The 24,127-nt window shown below is 35.0% G+C and overlaps 1 protein-coding gene across 2 annotated transcripts in view; it reads right to left on the bottom strand.

Annotated features, from left to right (window-relative positions):
• Positions 1-964: 964 nt before the first annotated feature.
• Positions 965-24,127, bottom strand: part of LOC150104578 (ATP-dependent RNA helicase DDX55) — a 370,346-nt gene continuing 347,183 nt past the window's right edge. The window contains exons 16-17 of one of the 2 annotated variants that reach the window (XM_090395791.1): positions 7,146-7,295; positions 965-1,653 (exon numbers count right to left, since the gene is read on the bottom strand). In XM_090395791.1, coding sequence (XP_090251917.1) covers positions 1,648-1,653; positions 7,146-7,295 — 156 coding nt within the window. In that variant the 3' untranslated portion in view covers positions 965-1,647. The remainder of the gene's footprint in view (positions 1,654-7,145; positions 7,296-24,127) is intronic. The other variant, XM_090395793.1, reaches the window with a different exon arrangement.

Raw genomic sequence — 24,127 nt, 5'->3', positions numbered from 1 at the left:
GGTTGACATTTTTATTAATGTACATTAATAATAGTAATTTCCAACCTAAATATACATAATAGGCCCATTAAATTCACATGAAATACTATCAAAATGAAACTCATTTGAGACTAAAGAGGCTGAATGCTTGACAGATCATATGGGGATAAGTCACTAGCTTGACTTACTGTTGCTTAACAGTCTTTACTAGATTTTTCTTGAATGTTCCTGGGCACATAAGTTTGAATCACTTAATTCTCTTCTATGAGTGTTGCACTGTGGTTGAAATATTTCATTTAGCATTAATCACCCATATAAACACTACTAGTTATTTATTTCAAGTGCACATGGAGTTGCAAATGCTGCAGCAAATGTTTTGCTTACAAGGTTTTTAATCTAAGTACTTTGTTTCCAAAAGTTTTAAACTACAGTAATCTACCGTTTATCTCATCACATCGGTAAGTCAATTTGCCATTCTGATAAATGAAGTGCAATTACTTCATGCTGTGCCAAAATAGGTTCATATAAAAAAGTCAGTTAATTGAAGAATCATTATTTTGCAGGTCGAATAACAGTAGTTTATTGCATGAGCACCCAATGATGGAAAATCTCCCTTCCTAACATATTATTGTTGCTTTATTGTTAAACACTTATGCTACTAACATGTGTAGAAAAATATAGAATTTATTTTTTAACACATCATTCAGAGCATGTAACATGTGCTTATTATAGCTCATGTTTTCAGTCACAGCTGAGTTGACAGGAGAATGCATGCACTATCAGAGTTCAAAGGAATAGGTTAGATACACTCTGTAACTAAACATTAAGTTATAGTTACAGATTGATCATCCTTCTCTCCATGATAATATCCATGTCACACCAAATAATCTGTCTTTAAACAAACTTCACTATTATTCTGAATATTCATATAAAATAAGAGAAAAATATTGTGTCTGTAATGTATAAGATTTATGGATTAAAACTATCTAGAGAATAAATATTTATTAACAATAAGTTACTACAAAGAATGTGTTTCACCTGCATGATGAGACTGTCTTCAGCACATACAGAAGTTTGTGATATTGTAACCAGTAAACTGCAATAATTCTGTTTTGCTAAAATTTCAGAAATAGACATTGGATGTTTACAGATGTTCTGAAGAACCACATGTACTGTGGTAGAATTCCTTGTTAATGCTGTACTTTATGCATTTTTAAGCATCACATGAGAAAAAAGTTGAGGTGTTAGACACTTTAGTAAACCTAAATAAAGTACTGCCATATCAATATCAAATGTTCTGTTTACTAGGTAAAGTATACAGCTGCAGTTGATGCATACTATCCTAATGGTATTCTTTGGGGAGTATCATGCACAACTGAAGTCTTGTGATATATAGAGCAGTGAAGAGGATGAAATCAAATGGTTAGTGGCCAAATCTCGTGATCTTGAGGCCATCACTTTTACTTTAGGTGGAGAAAATTGACAACAGCCTCAAATGCTTCCTTAAACTTTCTATCATATTAGAACTTGGCGAAGTATAACAGTTAAGTTACTGATCAATCCTGTGGCTAACAGCAATGGCCCAACTAATCTGACTTTCTGGAAGGTAGTCTTGCTTTCTACTTGTCTTAAAATAGTTCTTCATGTTTTGCCAAGTTCAGGAGAGGATCATACCTGTAATATAATTAAATTCTCATATCAGTCAGTATGTTATATTTGTTTTATATCACAGTAATCCCTCAGTTATCAAGTCAGGAAAATTTGCTGCTCAAATAATTGAAAGTTTAACTGAAGATATGATTATGTGGTGCAAACTAGAAGTCCGATGACACATATTAATCCATCCACTCAAGGGTTTGGTTATTTGAAAGACAGATAACTGAGAGAATACCATATATACAGCAAACAAGGATGCCATTATGTCTAACTATGCTTCATGAACATAACCTGGTGTTATCCATAAGAGAAGGAGATTTAGTTCACAATTCAAATCAGTTGTAGCATATTCAGTATACCAACTTCATTGGAATTTTTCTACAGTGAAAATTCAGTCATCAAATTATCCAGTCTCCCTACAAATATAGAGACCAATTTGTAATTTCCTCTGTGGCTGATAAAAACTTTGAAGGAATTAATAAAAGCTTGAAGTGGTTGGTGAGGGAATGGAATGTGTTGAAAATGCTACGAACATTGTCTTTGTGGAGATTTGGTGAAATAATTGTAAAATGAACCATTTATGACTAACTGTTGATAGTACCCCAGATGTGTCATGATTTGATAATGTGCAGTTCTCAATATCATATGGCAGATGATATCAAAACAGTGTAATATTTAGGAATAAAAATAAGAACTGATGTATGCACTGAGAAAGTTGCACATAGGAGAATCTTTTAAGAAAGAAAGGAAAATTAACCGTGTTTCTATGTAATTAATACATTTTCCTGACCATGTAATTCACTTATAATGTCAGCAAACAAAAAAAAAGCCATATATAGCAAAAGCTTCCAGTTGTTCTCAAGGTACACTCAAAATGAGATTGAATATATCTTCATGTGAACAACAGAAAAAAAAACATGTTAACTGAACTGAAAGCTGAAGCCTCTACATCTAAAGCAGTGGTTCTTAACCTGGGGTCTGAGACTGTGCATCAATTGCCAAGAATTCTGCAAATATCTGCATTTTGCCATAAAGAACTAAATTTATAGGTTTTCTGAACAGTTAATAATATTTTTATTTATTTTATTTTCCATGTTACTCCAGTTAATTTAAAAACATTTTTCAGTCATTTTTTAAGATATGGAAGAAATTATTTCCTTATATTGTTCATAATAGACATTTCGTCTTTATTCCTATGGTAATTTACTTAAATTTACAATAGCACAGTTGTCAGCCTTGTTGATAGGGAAATGGTTGCAGTTATAAATGAAGAATGTTGATCTGATATTCTTACATTCCATCTAACAGAGAATATTACAACTTGGTCCAAAATGTTGTCTTTCAGCATCCAAGAAAATCACTTAGCAACAATCATTAATTAACAAGAGTGATAAAAATCAGATATTGTTTATTTATTTTTATGAAACTCGGGTTTTCAATGAAATAGATTGTATTTTTTTTTTTTCAATATCTTCTGGTGACTGTTATTAAGAAGCATAAGATTTCAGATTTAGGAAAAATTCTGAATTGTATTGAACTGAACAATAATTCGTCCAAGTGTGTAATACCCAAACTATTCAAGTGTAATCCTTTCAACCATCACCCCATACATATATAATGTACACCATTTCTGCTACACATTACCAACTCATTTTCAAAAGAAATTACACAGTAATCATAGTAATTAACTTTAATGAAATATACATTTTGTACTGAAAATAAGAGTACATTATCAGCATAATAATTAAAAACAGTTGCAAGTCAGAAATTAATAAATAATGAAACTATGTTTGATGTTTACATAAAATGAGAATCTCTCAAACTTTTGGGGGAGAGAGACAATCATTCAGATTAGGCTGATATAAAAGGCTTCATATTTAAAACTGCTTATATATGGAGAAGATGAGCTTCAACTCACAGGATACTTTGTTTAGTGTTAATAGCATGCTATGCTAAGCACAGTAATAATGTAATGACTGTTGCATCTTAATGATTGTAATGCCTCATTTTAGCTCAACTGATGGTAGGATTGCAGTAGGATGGATGAAATTTCCACAGTTTATTAGCATCCTCACTAGATAGAGTGAATGAGTTTTGTTCAATGTCAAAGAAGAAATCTAAGGTATTCGTTTTGGAACTATGGAGAAATTGTGTCCTTTTGAAAGAATAAGAGTTTCACTTTCAGTTAAAGGGCATCCGAGATGTATACTACCCAATTTTCAGGAACAACATGAGATGCACTTTGTTTCGTAATAAGGGAATTTAATTTATGATCTAAATGTCGGTTGTATTTATTAAATAAACAGCACAAGAAAGATTAGGGTCTACAATTGAGATAATAAATAAGACGTATATTAATGATTAGTTAATATTTAGCAGCTCATAGTTGACTGCAGACAAGTGATAGGCTTGTGTTGAAATAGATATTATGAACACCTGGGGACTTCATCAAGGTCCATTCATTTAATAGAGTTCCAATTCCTTACATTTCTGGCATCTCAGAACCCATTTCCAGAATTCTTAAGAAATACAATTTAGTGGCTACTTTTCTTACTATCAACAAATTATCAGCATGGTTTCCATCTTCAAAAGATAAACAGTCTCTCCTCTAGCTCTCCCTGGTGTCTACCAAGTTCCTGTCCTCGTTCTTGCTTTGGACAAACTGGATGCTCTGTAGAAAAGAGAATTCAAGAACACCAAGCTTACGTCAGCAACAGTAAATCTGGCTTCGCACAGCACAGAAGAGATACAGACCACAACATCCGACATGCTTACTTCATCAATGTCAATATAAATTAGAACGCTTGTTTAAAGAAAGCACTGAGGCGTTTCTCCATCATCTAAACTTAAGTCAGAATAACTGTCTCTCTCTATCTAAGATATAGGAAAGTGTTATTTTAATCACACATCAATATTTAAAAAAAAATAGCTAATGCATTATCAATATTTTCTCAGTTACACCACCGCATTGTTTTATGTATAACATCACGTGGCTCTTACTTTTTCAAATCAATCCATTGTTTGCATTCTACTTTGTAATTAGCTATTGTATGTATTAGCCACTGATGATGGCCTGCAATATTCAGGCTGAAATACACTGAGTTAGCCCCACCCCTCTGTGCAGTCATAGCTTGCAAACACCCAGGAACAGATTCCACAAGGTGTCAAACATCCTCCATGCATAGCTCAATCCACATTTGCTGCAGCAACTCTGTCAGTTCACGCTCATTCCATGGAGGAAGAGGATCAGCAGTTCTCACACATGTTCAATTGGGTTACAGTCAATGGAGTTTGGCAAATTCGTTGTCATGTTCCTCCAACCACTCAGTAGTTGTCATACGAGTCCAATGACAAGATGAAAGTCCTTTTGATGTCACCTCCTTACAAATATCATCCTCTCTAACACCCTAAATTTATAGAACTCCACCCCCCCCACCACCACCATTACTGATTTCTTCAATTTTACTATCCATACCAGTCACTTCAGTTGGAAGAACACATTATATAAACAGATTGAAGAGTACATCCATGGATTCCTTCCCCTCTCCTCTAGCCAACTTCTATACAGAGCATTTTGAAAATCATGCTCTTGATACTGCTACTCTCAAACCTTCTATATGGCTCAGATATATTGATGATATATTCTCTGTTTGGCCACATGGTTCGGACACATTAGAATTTCCTCCTCAATAGCCAGCACTCCAGAATCCAGTTCACTATAGCCTGTGGCACCTTTTCTTTCTTTACAGAAAATCCACCCACACTCAGATACCTATACAAACTTTCCTGCCATAATTAAAACCCTTGTCGACTGAACCTCCAACCTCTGTTTCAACCAGGTTTCCCTCACAAGTTAACTCTTCTTTGCCAAACCTTCCTGTTCAATGGCTACAATGCCAAAAGATAAAAATAAAAAAAAATTGTTACCTCCATTTCCTCACATCATGTTGATTATGGTAATGCTATTACTATTCCCTCTATAGCATCACAAAAGGTATCATGGTCTAAGTGGGAGATTTGCTAGTATCTGCCTAGGTGAACACAGGCATACTACTGCCACCACAACTATGGATGGTCAGCCAAACCTAGATGATCATGCCTTGGACACTTTACACAGGATTAGATAGGTTAGAAATTAGATTTAAAAAAAAAAAAAAACTACCGAGCATCATGACAGTAAATACAAAATACAAACAAGCTGATTTTTTTTAAAAAAAAAAACAGCCCCAATCTAAATGTATGTATCCCACCCAATAGCACCTATAGAGGGCATCCCTCATAGGAATTTAGGCTTAAAAACAATCTTGTTTTTGTGTGTGTGTGCGTGCATGCTATGGCAATTTTAATATTGTATTCCTGAAGATATCTCTGTGACAAACAAAATATCAAAACAATTAAACTTGTGTTAAATTATTTTTCTATGCTGTATTCATTCCATGAAATGTAATTACAAATGATGGTGCTCCTTTAAGAAAGGGCCTACTGGTCTTCCCATGCCTATATGAATATTTATGTCTACTTGAATATTCACTGCTAAGAGACCTAACAATTTGTTCATCACTCTTTGCATCATAGGCAACATTCTCTTATGGACCACAATTCCCATCCCTAAAAAGCAAAGAAGAAAGACATCCAATTCTGTTTATTTTAAACAAGAGCTCATAGCTCCTAGCTTCCATGGCTAAATGCCATTAGAACTAGATGGTAAAACATCTTTTGCTATCATCCATGGAGTAACTCCTTTACCTATTTAACAGAATTTTTTTTTGTTTAAAATAAATTTCCAGTATCCTGGTGAGGATTCAAAAATACCAACAAATTATCATCCAATTGCTTTGACAAGCATCTACCACCTATATAACAACTTATAAAAATACACTTCCTCACATTTCTAAATGCTCTACAAAATACTGCTTGTACAGCATTTAGAAACATTGATTTACTTCTTGCCAGGACTATCTCTATTGAATCCAGCATGAAGTTTTGTCATTAGACAATTTTACTGCATGCTTGCTTCTATGGCTAAGACAATCAGATTTTGCAACAGTCTGCAAGGTTTAGTTTCTACTTTCAAGCTGTTTCATTTATTCTCCAGTCTATATGTCACATCTGAAAGCTGCGCAACTTTGATACTTCTTTAAACTTCGATACATGTATATGCTTACATCCTGAAAGAGATAATCAATAATACTTCTCTGTGAATTCTGCGTATCATCATGTTGAAACATAATTATGTCTTTGTCCCGAAACAGAACCAGGAGGCTTACCATTATTAATTTTGCTCTTTTCTGTGTATTTTTTCAAAAACAACTCCTTATAGCTGGTATTAATTTCCTACTCTACTACTTAGGTCTCTAACCAGTTTTCCTTTCTCTTTGTCAGTTACTTTCTCTCAGCAAATGGCTCCTTCAATGGGATCAAAGGCGCAAACAAATAATATTATAAAAATGAAATATTTTTTTCAACTATTCACTTTAAAAATTATGAATCTCTATTTTAAAACAACTTACCTTTTTTATTTTTTGCTTTAATTTTTTTATTAGACGAATGTCTTCAACTAAATTATCTAATTCTCCATGGCTAAGTTCTTGCTGCAGTTTGAGCTTCAATTTCTTTTTTTGTTTTCCTTTGACTCCCTTAGTTATAGACAATGACATCAACTGAATAATAAAAGTAAAACCAGAATTCCAAGTTCAATTTTTATGAAAATATCTTTTTGTCGGTATCAAATCCCTTCATCAGAAAAGGAGATTATTAAATTAAATAACATGAATGATTAAGTTGTGTTAATTATCTAAAAGTCTAGGAAATTGTTATCCTTGATTGTATAAAATAAATTTATCAGTTATACTTTAATTTAATTACAGCCCAATAGTTTTTAATCCTTAAACACACTACTGTATACATAGTGATTCCAATGTAAGCAAGTGCAGTAATGTGTTTTTTTTTAATTTAATAACTATACTGATTATGTCTTATGATACTTAAGATGAAATATTTACATGTTATTAAAAAGTTAATGACATACATGTGAATTTATAGTTATGAATACTCCACAGGTTTCTCTATATAAACAAATGAATCCAAGATTGTTAATTCTGACATTACAGTCCATCAAAGATTGTTGAAAGCAGAGAGTACTTCCACAGACCATAAAAAGAAAATAGTTAAGAGTTCCTCAAAAATCACAACATGTAATTGCTTCAGTGGTCAGGTACCTCTCATGGTATTAGCCCAATAGAAAATTTGTGGTCCATAGTGGGGGGGGGGGGAAAAGACTTAGAAAATTAATTGTGATACAAAGGAAAACTTAATACAATCCATTATAAAAAGTATGGTTTCGAGATGCAGAAATAATAAAAATGTATTCTATATTGGGAGAGTCCATGCCTAAGTGAATTACTGAACTTATTAGGATAAGAGGAGCACATATAAAGTTAGAATTTAATTTTTGTACTTATTTTCTTATGAAAATTAATTTTCAAAAAAAAAACAAATTAATCAGTACATGCAAGTGTACTGATTAATTTGTTTGCTCTATATATATACGAGGGTTGGTAAAAAATAAGTTAAATACATTTTTTTAGAAAAAAATCACCTTTATTTCTCCATCGAGGTCTACACATTTGGTCTAATGAGTTTCCAGTTTTTGCATCCCATATAAAAAGTAGGATTTGTCAAAGTGTGCAAAATAGTCATTGGCAGCCTTGATGACATCCTCGTTCGAAGATAATTTTTTTCCATCAAGCCCAAATTTTTAAGTTGGGGAACAAGAAGTCATCACATGGGGGCCAAGTCCAGAGAATATGGTAGATGTAGAACCAATTCGAACCTCAATAATTCCTGCAATTTTGCCATTGCGACGCCCGATGTGTGGGACGGCGCATTGTCTTAATGAAAGAGCACTTTTTTTTTGTGTGCCATTCTTTTTTCTTCAGTTGTTCTTTTAAATGGTCCAACAATGATGCATAATAGACTCCTATTATTGCCTTACTCTTTTCCAAGTAGTAATAGTCTATCATGATAATTCCTTGGGAATCCCAAAAAACAGTGGCCATCACCTTCCTAGCTGGCAAAATGGTCTTTGCTTTTTTCAGTGATCTTTCACCAGGTACTGTCCGCTGTTTTGACTGCTGCTTGGATGAGGCGTGTAGTGGTGGATCAAAGTTTCGTCTATAGTCATGAATTGATGAAAAAAATCTTGCCTGCGAATTGCAAATAAACATCGCCAAACACTGAGTTGAAATGCCTTTTCAAATGTGTTTTTGATCGACAGTCAACAATTGAGGCACCCATCGCGCACACAACTTTTTCATGTGCAATTTTTTGTGCAGGATATTATACACCCATTCAGTTGAGATGCCTACTATCTCACGCACTTTCACTTAGTAGTCTTCCATAACGATAGCATGGATTTTTGTCAATCATTCCCTTCACAGTGACCTCAGTCAGGTATCTGGAGCACGCTTCATCTTCGATGGACTTACAACCACGTTTGGATAAAGTCATTTATCCAAAAATAAATAATCTTTAATGCTGGTGCAGAGTCTCCATAAACTGCATCTAACTCGGCTTTGATCTTCACGGCTGTCCACTTCTTCAAATAAAAGTGTTTTATCAATGCACAAAACTCGTTTTTCTCCATTTATATGAAAAATGCTAACATGGTCATTTTAAATGTTTGCCAAATGAGAACTACACGTCACACATGGATAAATTTTGCTAGGTGGCATGAATGAGCAAATTGTGTCACCATTTACTGGAAATTTACCAAACTTTTCAAACAACCCTTGTACACTTGTGTTCTTAGAAACCACATCACCAGCTGTAACCATTTTTTTTTTTTTTTTTTTTTTGCTAATTAAATTTGAATAACAACACAAAAAATGTCACAAATAACAAAAAAAGTAATATAACATGTTTATTTTTGATTAATATCTGGTTCCTCTAATACAAGATGTGACATAATTAGGAAATGACAACAAATATTTCAAAATGGAGTGGACAGTGATATTTTCACTGGAAAAACAAATACCAGTATTAAAATTTAGTTCAGGTACACAATTTTACTAACATTCAAAGATAAAAATTCACTTTTTTTTGCTCTTCACGGGTCTAATTTCTAACATTCATTTGCCATTCTGATTCTCCAAGAACTTGTTCAAAATTTATTTTAAAATACTTTTATATAATGTGTATTGAATTCAACTGCAAATATTCAGATAATAGAGATACATCAGTTTGCATTTCAGTGATGATGACAGGGAAGCCTAATTAATCACACTAATTTCTAGCATTCTTGTTATTTGGATTGTAAAGTTTTTTTTTTCTTTTAAATCAACTGTAACAAAAAAAAATTTCTGTATATCAAAAAGGTAACTATATTTACCTTGTACTTTGCTTTTTGACATATTCATGAATATATTTCTAAATAATAACACTGTATAATATATAATATAACCTATCATAAGACTAGCATATAAAAATTAGTTATTGCTGTTATTTAGCTACAAACACATTTATATAATCACAAAATAGACAAATAATGCTGAATAGTTGAACAGCCAATATGAAATTGTAAAATATTGTGTAACACATTCTTTCCAAGCGCATTCATTACATTGTCACATATGTCTTTAGTTTCCACAAGTTTAAGTAGCATTTTTGTTTAAGATTGTATTTACTAAATAAAAATAATGCTCAAATGAATACAAAAACTATGACAGCTATTTTGATCCTTCATATGGTGACAATCCACTAAAAGGCTTCTGGTAGCCCAGAGGGACAGTCTGCACACCCTGTGCTCTAAGAAAATCATGCATGATTAGTTCATTCTGAACATGCTAAGATAATTGCTTTACTCCTGAACTGGGGAGTGTTGAGACTATCAGCAAGATGAGACACATAACCACTTCATGCAGCAAGAATTTTCCAACAAAGTCTTTTCTGACAGATAGATGTTTTGGAAGAGATGGGCCAACTCCTTGGCCACTTTGATCCTGAGACAAGTTTCCATTCGATTTTTTGGTGGGAATATATTAAAAGTGAAGTTTATTCAACAAAGCCTCGCTTATGAAACAATTCTCCCACTAAGATCACACAACCACAGAAAGTGTCTGCCACTCTTCAAAAACATGCTACATTTTTATTATAATTATGTGACAAGTCCAAGCTCATCATGGAAGGGCACACTCTATTCTACACCACACCTTCTCCCCTACTTCACCTCCAACAACACACAATAACACTAGTACTATCATCAACACACAACACCATCTACCACCCACCACTACCAAATTGGCCATTTTCATGGCCCATTTGCCTGTATGCAGGATGAAACACCGAGTTTTTAAGAGAAAAAATCCTACTACCTCTGTATGAGATCAGCCAACTCACCTTAGATTGAAAAAGCCCATATAAAGATTCTTCTTGCCACAACAAGAATCGAACTCAGGTGTTTTTCAATCAAAGGGCAGAATGCCCTTTTGTTCTTCCAGCTGCTACATAGGTGCATTTTATATTCAAAATGACATTTCTACAACTAAATATTATTGTGCGACACCTCAAAGGACTCACTGTGGGAGGGCACTCTACTCTACTCCACTATACACATCTTATTATCCCTGATACTTAATTCCCCAACTACACACAACAACACTACTAGCATCACCTGCCCTCCAGTATCACCACCATCAACTCACTTCTTTTTTACAGATTGCATATAAATTGCATGTGTTGTCATTACCCATTTGCTTCTACGCTAGATGAAAAACCCAAGTTTCCAGGAGAAAAAAACCCTGCTACCTCAATATGAGATTGCTAAATTGCCTTCAACTGAAAAAGTCGATATTTTTCATCTCTGAAAAATATGGATGATGAGAATCGAATGCAGGTCTTTTTCAAATGAAGGGCACAATGTTCCACTGTTCTTCAAAATGAACGTGATCGACCAGGCTTCCCCATCACTGTTATCATCACTGAATGCAAATATTGATGCATCTGTGTTATCTGAACAAACATCATGTGTTACATTTTGAAGATTGTTTATATCTTATGGAGAAATGAAGTTATTAAAAGTTCCAATACAAGGGCTTTATACACACACTGTGTGTGTGTACTTGTATGTAGTAGGGTATGTAAGTTCTGTTCGCTACAAACTTGGTATTAACTAGGTCTACCTACTCACTGATGAGACCTCAATAAAGGTTAAAACCGATCTGAGTACAACTATATACTCATAGTTGCCTCAGTGTAGCACTGAGGCAACTATGAGTTGCCTCAGTGCTACACTACCAAATGGGTCAGGTGTTGCACTATCCAGGTATTTGCTTATGCTTGGAATCGCCAAACTTTATATAGTTTCTATATTCAGCTTGAAACTCTTTGAGTTTCTTATTCGGCTAAGAAACAATACGGGATGTAATATCCCTTAACTTAAATAAGTTCATGTCGCCAAATTGAAGCCTTTGGCTCTTCATATAATTAGTAATCATTGTAACTCTTCGTTGCACCCTTTCAACAGCTTCTTTATCCCCTTGGAATCTGGGAGACCAAATCTGAGCACAGTAATCCAAGTGTAGTCTTATCAAAGCCTTATAAAGAGGCAAAATTACTTCCTTATCCTTACATGTCAAGGTTTGCTTCAGCATAGAAATTATCCTCTGAGTTGTATTTGCAACTTTTGCTATGTGACCTTTGAACTTTAAATACTTATCCACCAATACACCAAGCTCCCTTGCCTCTTCAGTTTCTTGTAGCATTATCCCACTAATATAATATGTCACTGGATTTCTAATCACGCCAAAGTGCTTAACTTTACACATACTAACATTAAACTGACAGCCATATTCAAATCATTTTGTAATTGCTGAATATCAGTAGCATCCCTGATTGACCTGCCTATCTTCACATCGTTAGCAAACAATTGCAAATCTGATTATACCCTGCTTGAAGTCATTAATGTATAGATTGAACAATAGCGGCCCAAGGACTGAATGCTGAGGTACACCACTAGTTACCTTAAATCTGGCAGATTCACACCCACTGTATACCACTTTATGATATTTGTCTGTTAACCATACCCTGATACAAGTCAATAGATTATTTTCCAATCCCATATTCTCCAGTTTACGCAATAGCCTATCGTGTGGTATCCTATCAAATGCCTTAGAAAAATTCAACATTATCATAGTGTATCCATTTCCTTTATCCAAGCCGTAACATTGTTATAAAATATGAGCAAATTGCTAAAACATGACCTTCATTTAGTAAACCCATGCTTTTAGTGTATAGAATGCAGAGTATAGAATGATTGTCTACCCATTTCTGTATGCAAGTTCTTACTAACTTCTCTAAAATCTTCACTACCACACCAGAAATACCAATTTTTGCACCACCCTTATGCAATGGCACTATATTACATTCCTTCCATTCCTGACCTGAGACTCAAGTTATATAAATGTGTGAAAGGCCTAGCCAATCCAGCTGAACATTCCTTTAACAAACGGGCAGATATTCCATCTGTCCCTATTGACAAATTCTTATCCAGGTTATGCAAAAGCTCTTCAACCTCATTTTCATGAACCTCTAACTCTTCATCCAACATAGCAGTAGCACTGTGCACCATACTATATACACTTGGTTGATATATCTTAGCAAAGTGAGCACTCATTAACTGAACAATCTCCTTAGCTTCCGACACTCGTGTACCATCTGCATTCAATAAAGTTATTCTTCCACATTCATTCTTTCTTTTGCTTGCAGCATGATGATAAAATTCTTTTGGATTGCCTTTAACTTGCATGGCCAATTTCTTTTCATACTCCGTTTTAGCTTTTCTCACAATACTCATTACTTTTCCCGCCTGAGCTTTATATACTTCATAACTCCTCTCACTCCTATTCTCACGATACTCTTTCCACATCATCTTCTTCTTGTGGATTTCTAGCTTAATAAGGCTCCAAATCCATTTCACACCCAACCTATTTACTGTTCGAACACTAGGGATACTTTCAGATACTGCCTCATTCAAACACTTTTTCAAAGACTCCCATGCATGGCTGACATTTTTCCATTCAGTAACTGATACCATGGGACCAAAGATAGTATTCTTCTAAGTTGATCATAATTTCCAGCTTTGTAGTTCAGCATGTAGCCTGTTTTAATCAGAGCTTCAATACAAGTAGATACTCCCCAAGAAAGAACAGCATGATCACTATCACTAATTAGTGGTAAAATAGCTATATTCTTGACAGAGATACCTTCTGATGCTATGAGCAAATCCAACACTCTTTGACCTCGAATTCCTTCTTTCACATTGCTGCTTGAGAAAGTTATCCTGTAACAATTCAATAAATTCCTGTTCTTTCTGATCATGAGATTTCTCTTCTACCCAATCCATGTTTGGAAAATTAAAGTCATTAATATCATAGAATAAGAAAATCCAATTCTAAATGAATACAACAAACAATTGATATCAATCGTAGTCTCAAAAAAAGTCAAACAACTGATAATAAATTTAGTATAATCCTTTATCCAAGTGTAAGCAAACAAAGTTTGCACCTCAAGTATCTTCAGGACTGAGGCAACTTGTGGTAAAGTGGACTAAGCTCTCATCACTTGTCTTAGTGTCTCCCATAATGCAAACGCATTCCCTTGCGGACATGTATAATCCTATGCATTAAGGGAAGGCTCACTACCCAGACTGGCTTGGATCTTTATTGAGGTCTCGTCAGTGGGAGTCAGACCCAGAGGTGGAAGTAATAGAGAAGTCATATTTACCTATACAAGTTGCCAAAAGTGTCTCACCTTATTATTAAATTTCTCTGGATTAGAGAAAGATGTTGGAAGTTTTTCCCACTTGGTTAGACTATAATAAATTTAGCTTAATCCTTTATCCAAGTGTAAGCAAACAAAGTTTGCACCTTTTTTCAGGACTGAGGCAACTCGTGGTAAAGGTGGACTAAGCTCTCATCACTTGTCTTAGTATCTCCCATAATGCAAAGCACATCTTGTGGACAAGCAAGCAAACTTGCAGAAGTGTAAGCAAACCTTTGTTTGCTTACACTTGGATAAAGGATTAAACTAAATTTATTATAGTCTAACCAAGTGGGAAAAAACTTCAAACATCTTTCTCTAATTCAGAGAAATTTAATAATAAGGTGAGACACCTTTTGGCAACTTGTATAGGTAAATATGACTTCTCCATTACTGTCAAATCAGCATACACCAATGCAATGGCAGCAATTGGTTTCAATGGAAACATCTCTACTGCAGAAATACAGAGGTATAAGACAGGGTGACACAATATCTCCAAAACTATTCAAGGCATACCTTAGTATCACTGCCTCTGGGTCCCACTGATGAGACCTCAATAAAGATCGAAACCGGCCTGGTTAGTGGCTCTTTCCTTAATGCATAGCATTATACATGTCCACAAGGAGCTTTGCATTATAGGAGATACTAAGACAAGTGATGAGAGCTTAGTCTACCTTTACCACGAGTTGCCTCAGTCCTGAAGATACTTAAGGCACAAACTTTGTTTGCTTAAACTTGGATAAAGAGGTGTATGGGGAGTTGAGTAAACCAGATGTTAATAAGGCTGTGGTACTTGATAATATATCACCACATATTCTGAAAGAATGTGCCAGGGAGTTGACACCTGCCTTCACATATTTTTTTAATATGAGTCTTGCACTCGGTCAAGTTCCTAAGAAGTGGAAGGAGGGCAAGATTGTGCCACTTCATAAAGGAGGTGATCGAACTCAAAGCATCAAACTATAGGCCTATCTGTGTGTCAGGTGTTGTGGTTAAGTTGTTGGAGAAGCATGTGAGAACTAGGATCCAGAGTTGGGTTGATAACAATGGTATTATCTTTGATGCTTTGTAGATTATTAAAACATGACCTCCCTTTAGCAAATCCATGGACAGCATGGATTTGCTAAAGGGAGGTCATGTTTTAGTAATCTACTTACTTATTACAATAAAGTGACTGCTTCCTTGGACAGAGGAAAAGGATGCATAGTAATATACTTGGATTTCGCAAAGGCTTTTGATAGAGTACCTCATGATAGGTTGACGGTCAAACTAGAGCAGATGGGGTTGGTAGGAGTAGATTGTTGCATTGGATTGGAGACTGGCTATCAACAAGTTGTGTACGGGGGAGCGATATCCAGGAAAAGGAAAGTCACTAGTGGAGTGCCTCAGGAGTCTGTTTTAGGTCCATTACTGTTTAACTTGTATATTAATGATATAGGTGAAGATTTGGATGGAGATATTCAGTTGCTTGCAGATGATGCAAAGTTGGGACAAACCATAAAGTGTAGTGAAGATGTTGAGGCCTTACAGGAAGACTTGAATAGATTGAGTGATTGGACATGGGAATGTGAATTCAATGTTGCAAAATGTAAGGTTTTAAAATTTGGAAAACAAAGATGGGATGCAGAATTTATGCTTGGTGAGAATATATTGTTGGAGGTGGAAGAAATAAGAGATCTGGGGGGTGATAGTGGATAAGGATCTAAAATTTAGGCGACACGATCGCCAAAATTGTGAAGACAACACAAAGGCTTCTGGGAATGATGCAGAGGACACTGACGTGTAGAAGTAGGGAGATTCTTGTTCCGTTGTATAAGGCTTTGATTAGGCCACACATGGACTATTGTGCCCAGATTTGGTCCCCAGGTTTTCAGAAGGATGAAGAGATGTTGGAAAGGGTCCACAGGAGACTGACCAAGGTAGTTTCTGACCTCTGGAATGTCAAGTATGAGGAAAGATTGAAAAGATGTAATTTGCAGAGTCTGGTGGACAGGAGGAAGAGGGGAGATATGATAGAGACCTACAAGTTGGTAAGGGGTTGTTATAGGATCAATGCTGGAGAAGTTTTACAGAGAATAGTGGGAGATCAGGGGAGAACTAGAGGTTATCCCTGGAAACTGTATAAACAATTATTGGCCTGACCTCTGGTTAAAAAAAAAAAAAAAACCTTTACTAAATCAAAGCTAGAGTTATTATTATCTATTAGGTTACAAAATTAAATTGGGATGGAGAGCAACATATATAGATATATATATGTAGAAAGTTTTTTAACTTGAGTATATTATGTATTCAAGGTACCAAGTAATTTTATATAAACTTGGTTTTCAATCCTATTTCCCAAGTGAGCAAACAGACAAGTAAGTCAAGTTTGTGCCTGCACGCAGTACAAGTCTGAGGCAACTCGTGGTAAAGGTGGATTAAGTTCTGATCACTTGCCTTAGTATGTTTCCCCTTAATGCATAGCACATCCTCCTGCGTAGAAATTGCCTTTAATGCATAGCATCATACATCTCTGCAAGGGGATGTGCTTTACATTAAGGGGAAAATACTAAGTGATCAGAGCTTTATCCACTTTACCACGAATTGCCTGGAGTGGCACTACCATGAGTTGACTCAGACTTGCACTACGTGCAGGCGCAAACTTGACTTACTTGTCTGTTTGCTCACTTGGGAAATAGGATTAAAAACCAAGTTTATATAAAATTACTTGGTATATAAAACTATGTGATTATACATATAAATTTCAATCAAATGGTATGGAATAGTTTCAAATAATAGCTGAAAATTGTTTAAAGTATGCTGGAAACTACGTAGGCTGAATATCTGGCATCCAAATTCTTGGAATTTTTATGCCACCATTATTGTTGAGATTAGAGTGGTTAATCAGAATTTCACAGGCTTCTTTAAATTTTCGTTCATACCAGGTTTTTGTATGATGTAAAGAGCAGGTACTTTTCCAATCAATTTGGTGTAGGGTGTTGAGAGCGTGATCTGAGAGGCCTGCTTCACCAAAATTATTATATTTAATGTGTCTTTTTTTTATTTATTTAACGTATAGGGATTGTACGTCCAGTTTCACCAATATAAGGTAAGTTTCAGGTGCAGTAGATGCAATAAAATCCAGGATGTGCTAATGGGAGGAAAGGAGTCGAATATGTTTTTAATTTTGTAGGTGATTTAAAAGTGGCATTAAGATTATAATGGTATAGGATTCTATTGATTTTTTCTGATAACCCTTTAATGCATGGGATGGCTATGGTTTTACTGTAATCTATATTCTTTTTTTTTTTTTTTTTTTGATGAAGTTTTATGAAGAACTTTATTAATAGTATTATTCCTAACTGCATCAAGCCGAAAAAGAAATTTACTTCTGCTAAAGCACTTCATATCTATGCATGCACAAAGAAAGCAATCCTTAGAGAGCAAATTCAAACTGCCCACAAAAATCTAGCAATAACTCAAAATCAGGTTTTAAATTTACAATCCAAAGTCACTAGTTATATGAATCCAGATATTTTGAATGCGCTTGAAAGAATCACTGACAATTCAGCTAAACATGTTCTAGAAAGTAATAAAGAAAAACTTAAGGCTAAATTTATCTAGCTTAAAGTCTTTATTTAATGCCAATCATACGAATCCATCCAATCAGGATATCTCTTCTCCAGTAAACAACTCTAACAGTGAACAACATACAAGTGAGACAAGGAGCGACCTACCACCTGCAAGCAATAGTCATGTGATCAACTTATCAAGACATCTTAAATAATGGTCAACTTGCATTACTTGATAAAGGCCTTAACTTCGCAGTAGCACCTAGAACTGTTAATAAACTGGATTTTATATATCACATAGAAGCATTAAGTCTCTTCCTATTAATATAACTGATAATATTTAGAAACCAGCAATGTTCTGAATAAAAATGAAAACCTTATATAGCAATCTTACAAAAACAGAACTAGCAGCAATCAAGTCATTAAAAGCTAATCAAGATATAATTATAACAAAATCGGACAAAGTTAATGCCACTGTCATCCTTGATAGATCAACTTACATCAATCAGATGAATCAACTAGTCTCCGATAACAGCACCTATCAGCTTGTAAACTATAATTCAACTAACAAAATAAAGAAAAAAAAATGAGAATTACTGAAGTCTGTCACTTATTGGCTGCCAGACACTGTTATACCCCATTATGCCCATTCTCCCAGAATATTCTCCCAGAATATATGTTCCTAAAGTACACAAACAAAACGTTCCGCTTCAGCCAAAGTTGAAGGAACAGACAGCCGTAATTATCCCCTAGCCAAGAAATTAGCGTCAACATTCAAGGAGTTGGTAGGTCATTTCCCCTCCTATATAAAGAACACACAACACTTTATAAACAAATTTAAAAACATAATGCTCGGCGAAGATGATTTATTAGTCAGTTTTAATGTTTCTGCTCTTTTCAGAAATGTCCCAATCAGTGACACAATTCTTATCCTGCAGAACAAATTTCCGCCTGACATTACAGCCATTTCTGTCCACGTACTACGTTCTGGTTACTTCATGTGACAAAACAAATTTTGCCTACAAAAAGAAGGTACGGCCATGGGTTCATCACTATCCCCCCCCCCCCTCCAATTGCTAACTTTTACATGGAAGCTTTTGAGCAAAGTGCTCGATTCCTTTACTCTAAAACCTACAGTGTGGCTTAGATATGTTGACGGTGTTTTCGTTATCTGACAAACTTTAAATACATTCCTTAGCCACCTGAACAAACAATATGAACATGAACGCGCACAATTTACTATTGAAATTGAAAATCAGAATTTGCTCCCATTCCTGGATACACTGGTCAAACGTCTTCCCTCAGGCAGTCTATCCTTTACAGTTTACTGCAAACCGACACATACTGGCCAATATATACAAGCTAATTCGTATCATCACCACCCCTCCACAAAAATTTGCAGTCATTAACACCCTTAAATATAACAATTTGCTCTAATCAACAAGCTCTTAAACAAGAATTAAAGATTATTAGCAGCACATTTATAAATAATGGTTATAACAAAAATAAAGTTCTTCATCAGAAAAGAATATAGATTACAGTAAAACCATATCCATCTCATACATTAAAAGGTTATCAGAAAAAATCAATAGAATCCTACACATTATAATCTTAATGCTACTTTTAAACCACCTATAAAATTAAAAAACATATTCAACTCCTCTAAGGATCCTCTCCTCCCATTGGCACATCCTGGAGTTCATTGCATCTACTGCACATGTAACTTACCTGATATTGGTGAAACTTATGACACATTAAATATAACAAGTTTGGTGAAGCAGGCCTCTCAGATCACGCTCTCAACATCCTACACCAAATTGATTGGAAAAGTACTTGTTCCTTCCGTCATACAAAAACCTGGTATGAACGGAAATTTAAAGAATCATGTGAAATTTTGATTAACCACCCTAGTCTCAACAATAATGGTGGCATAAAAATTCCAAGAATTTAGATGGCACATATTCAGCCTACTTAGTTTCCAGCATACTTTAGGACTTTAAGCAATTTTCAGCTTTTATTGGAAATTATTCCATACCAACTGATTGGAAATGATGTGTGTGTATATGTCCACCCCCCCCTTACATTTCACATTAATGAAAGAGATTTGCTAAATGTTTTTTTTTGGGGGGGGGGGGGGTATTTGTTTAAAATGTGCATTTCTGAAATAGATTAAAAGATAATTTGTATATTGAATATACCAAATTCTTAACATACAAAGTAAACTGACTGATATGTAGATCTAGTTCACATAAATAGCATATGCCAAATATTTCACACTAGGTTGACTAAGTAAATAGAATATCTCTTCCAACAACACGTTGTTGGAGGTCTGAATCCTACCAGAGACTTGGATAACCAACTGACTTCAGGTTGCCATCACCCTAAGCAGAAAAATTTCTCAGTTTAGTATCTAGATCAGTGGTTCTTAACCTTTTTTTTTGCCTGGTGCCCCCCCCTTTCAACTATTTGTATTACCTGGAGCCTCCTACTCAATTTTACACTATGTTAATGACTCAATAAGATAATTATAATATATTATTAGACAAACCTAAATTATCAACATATTTGAAATGATAGTTAATTAAAAATTAATGACTGATACAAATTAATATTTACTCAAAAAAGATGTCAAATTACTGTATTTAATAGGCCAATCATTAATGGCTACACTGAGCCTGATGAGATCCTGCTAGTTCTTCAACATCAGGTTCGATATTCAACAAACAAAGTCTCAAGTCTCCTCTTTCACTAATTTGCAATTTATTTTGCTGCTTAGCTAACAATTGCAACACGACGCTGAATCCTTTCTTGACCAGGTAAAGCAATGAAGAAGGAAAAACAATAAGTAGTGATTTTATTTCTTGCCAAAGCTGAGGATAGTTGCATCAGATGTTTGGCTAGAATCTTTCATATCCAAGCTGTTGAAATTATACTTGAGCATCAAATTCATTTTTTAAGTCAATAAATTTTTCACACAAATTTGGATGAATAAACGTGGCAGCAGAAAGAAAGGGATTTATGACCCAATTGGGTATTTTAAGCTCAGCAGTCTTTGAATTGATCATCAAGTCTTCTGTCAGTATCAGAAGATGGGAACAATAAAACTCCAGATCTGTATCTAATATTGAATCATCATCTATTATTTGTAGACTTTGGAACTGCAGAAAATCCTCTTCTTAAAATGCTCTGCTTGTGCAATGTTAATTTGCTGATAAAAGTATTTACAGTTCTATGAGTATTTGCTTTAACAAGATTCATGTTGCTTCTCTGCAATTTGATGTTTGTTGTTATGTTCCATCGAGTCGTTTTTGACTCCTGGTAATTCTATGAACATACATTCTCCATTCAGAATTTCCAAGCGCATTCCAATTGCTTCTTTAACTCCATCCACCCACCTAATTCTTGGTCTTCCTCTTCTCCTGCTTCCATCAACTTTAGCAAGCATCATCATCTTCTCTAGACTGTCATTTGCTTGCATAATATGTCCGAAGTATGACAAGTTTTGCTTCATGATCAGAGCTTCGAGGGAGCAATCTGGCTTTATTCTATCTATCACTGATTTATTGGTTTGCTTTGCAGTCCATGGTATTCTTAGTAGGCATCTCCAAACCCATAATTCAAATGCATCTATCTTCCTGCTTTCACTCTTTCTCAGGGGTCCAACTTTCACATCCATACAGAACCACAGGGAATACCATTGCTTTCACGATTCTGATTTTTGTTGCGAGGCTAATATATTTATCTTTAAAGAATTTGCTTAAATTTGTCATTGCTTTCTTTCTGAGTAGTAATTTTCTTCTAACTTCTTCAGTACAATAACCATCTTGATCAATTCGGGATCCTAGGAGCACAAAATTGATAACTGCTTCCATTTTCTCCCCATCTACTTCAAAATCATTAAGTTCATATGTTACCATAACTTTTGTCTTTTTGAAGTTAAGTTTAAGACCATATTTAACACTTTCTTCAAATTTTTCACAATAAGTTCCTCCAAATCTTCATTGCATTCTGTTAGCAAGATAGTATCATCTGCATATCTCAAAGTATTAATATTTCTTCCACCAATTTTAATTCCAACTGAAGACGCCTCCCACCCTGCCATTCTTAAAATGTATTTGCTGTACAAGTTAAACAGGTACAGAGATAAAATACATCCTTGTCATACCCCTTTACCTATTATGAAATACTCAGTTTCTCCAAGATCTGTTCGGACAGTAGCTTCTTGTTCATAATAAAGATTCCTCAGAATGATAATGAAATGCTCTAGTATCCCCATTGTTCTTAACACATTCCACAGTTTCACATGATCTACAGAGTCAAAAGCCTTGCTATAGTCAAGGAAACAAAGGTAGACATTCTTCTGATATTCCTGTGCTCTTTCTATTATTCATCTCACATTGGCAATTTGATCTCTTGTTCCTCTGCCTTTTCGAAATCCTGCCTGTTCATCTGGCATTTCTCTCTTCATGAATGGTTCCAGTCTTTTCTGAATAATCTTAAGTAAGACTTTACTTGCATGAGAAATCAGTGCTATAGTTCTGTAATTTGTGCACTCTCTTGTATCACCTTTCTTCAATAAAGGTATATAAACTGATTTTTTCCATTCCCTAGACCATTTAGTTGTGATCCAAATTCACTGACATACAGCTGTTAAAATTTTAACTGCCTCTTTTCCCAGGGCTTTGAGCAGCTCAGTAGATATTCCATCTCCTCCTGGTCCCTTCTTACTGGATAGCTGTTGCAGTGCCCACTTCACTTCATTCTCCAGTGGTACTGGCTCCTGCGTATAATCCTGCTCTTCAAATTTCTCAGTAATTTTGGAGTCCTTTCTGTAAAGGGCTTCTGTATACTCTTTCCATCTTTCTTTGATGTCTGCAGCTTCTGTAAGATATCCTTTGCATTTACTTTTCAATACTGTCAACTTGGCACTAAACTTTCCTGTTAGTTCTCTAATCTTTTTGAAAAGATCTCTTGTTTTTCCTTTCTTGTTTTGGTCTTCTATTTGTTGGCATTTCCGGTTAAAGTATTTTTTCCTTGTCTCCTCTGTCTCATTGAAATCTGCATTCAAATGCTGTACTTCCTGCAAATTTCCTGTGGCCTTCATTTTCCTTCTTTCCCGAGCAGTTTTGATGGCATCTTCTGACAGCCATTTAAACTTCTTCTTCTTACAAACTGTTGGAATATTCTTCTTTGCTTCTGTTTTAATTATATCTTTAATCTCTTCCCATAGTTCATCTGGTTCTCTTTCACACAAATTGAGTGTGCTGAATCTGTTCTGTATACCAATATTGTATTCAGCTGGTATATTTTCAAGATCATATCTGATCGACATTTGTGTTGTTTTCAGTTTCCATAATTTCACATGTATCGTAGCCACTAATAACTCATGGTCTGTTCCACAGTCTGCATCTGGAAAAGTCTTGAACAGACTGAATTGCACTTCTCCACCTTCTTTGTCCAAGTATATGGTCAATTTGATTTCTGTATTGTCCATCAGGTGATATCAATGTGTACAATCTTCTTTTGCTGTTTAAAGTAGCGTTAGCAACAAACAATTCTCTGCACAAAATTCAACTAGTCTCTTCCCTGCAGTGTTACAAATACCTAAACCAAAACGACCTGTTATTCCTTGTTCCTCAGTCTCTCCCACTTTTTGCATTCCAATCTCCGATAAGTAGCCATAAATTGTGCTTTGGTGTTGCATATATCACTTCTTGTAACTTGCCATAAAATTCTTCAATATCTTTTTCTGGTGCCTCTGTAGTGGGTGCATAAGCCTGAATGATGGTCATATTCAATGAATGTCCACTCACTCACTCTGAGAGAAATGATTCTGTCACTCACTGGATTATAACCTAATACATACCTAGCCATCTTTTTCCTGAGTAAGAAAGATACTCAATTTTTACGACTTGTCTCATGTCCTGAGTAATACACCATATAGTCCACTGACTGAAAATGGTTCATTCCTGTCCATCTAAGTTCACTTATTCCCAATATATCCAGCTTCTTGTGCTCCATTTCCATCTTTATTATTTCCAGCTTACCTTGGTTCATACTTCTGACATTCCAAGTTTCAATCCTGTGGTTTCTTGTGAAACAGGGAGCCTCCCTTTTTCCAACCA

This window comes from Typopeltis vanoorti, chromosome 7 (assembly GCF_054136105.1).
Source record: "Typopeltis vanoorti isolate ZY-2024b chromosome 7, IOZ_Tvanoo_1.0, whole genome shotgun sequence".
Lineage (NCBI taxonomy): Eukaryota > Metazoa > Arthropoda > Arachnida > Uropygi > Thelyphonidae > Typopeltis > Typopeltis vanoorti.
Note: the sequence above shows the minus strand (reverse complement) of the source record. Positions and strands in the feature narration are given on the sequence as shown.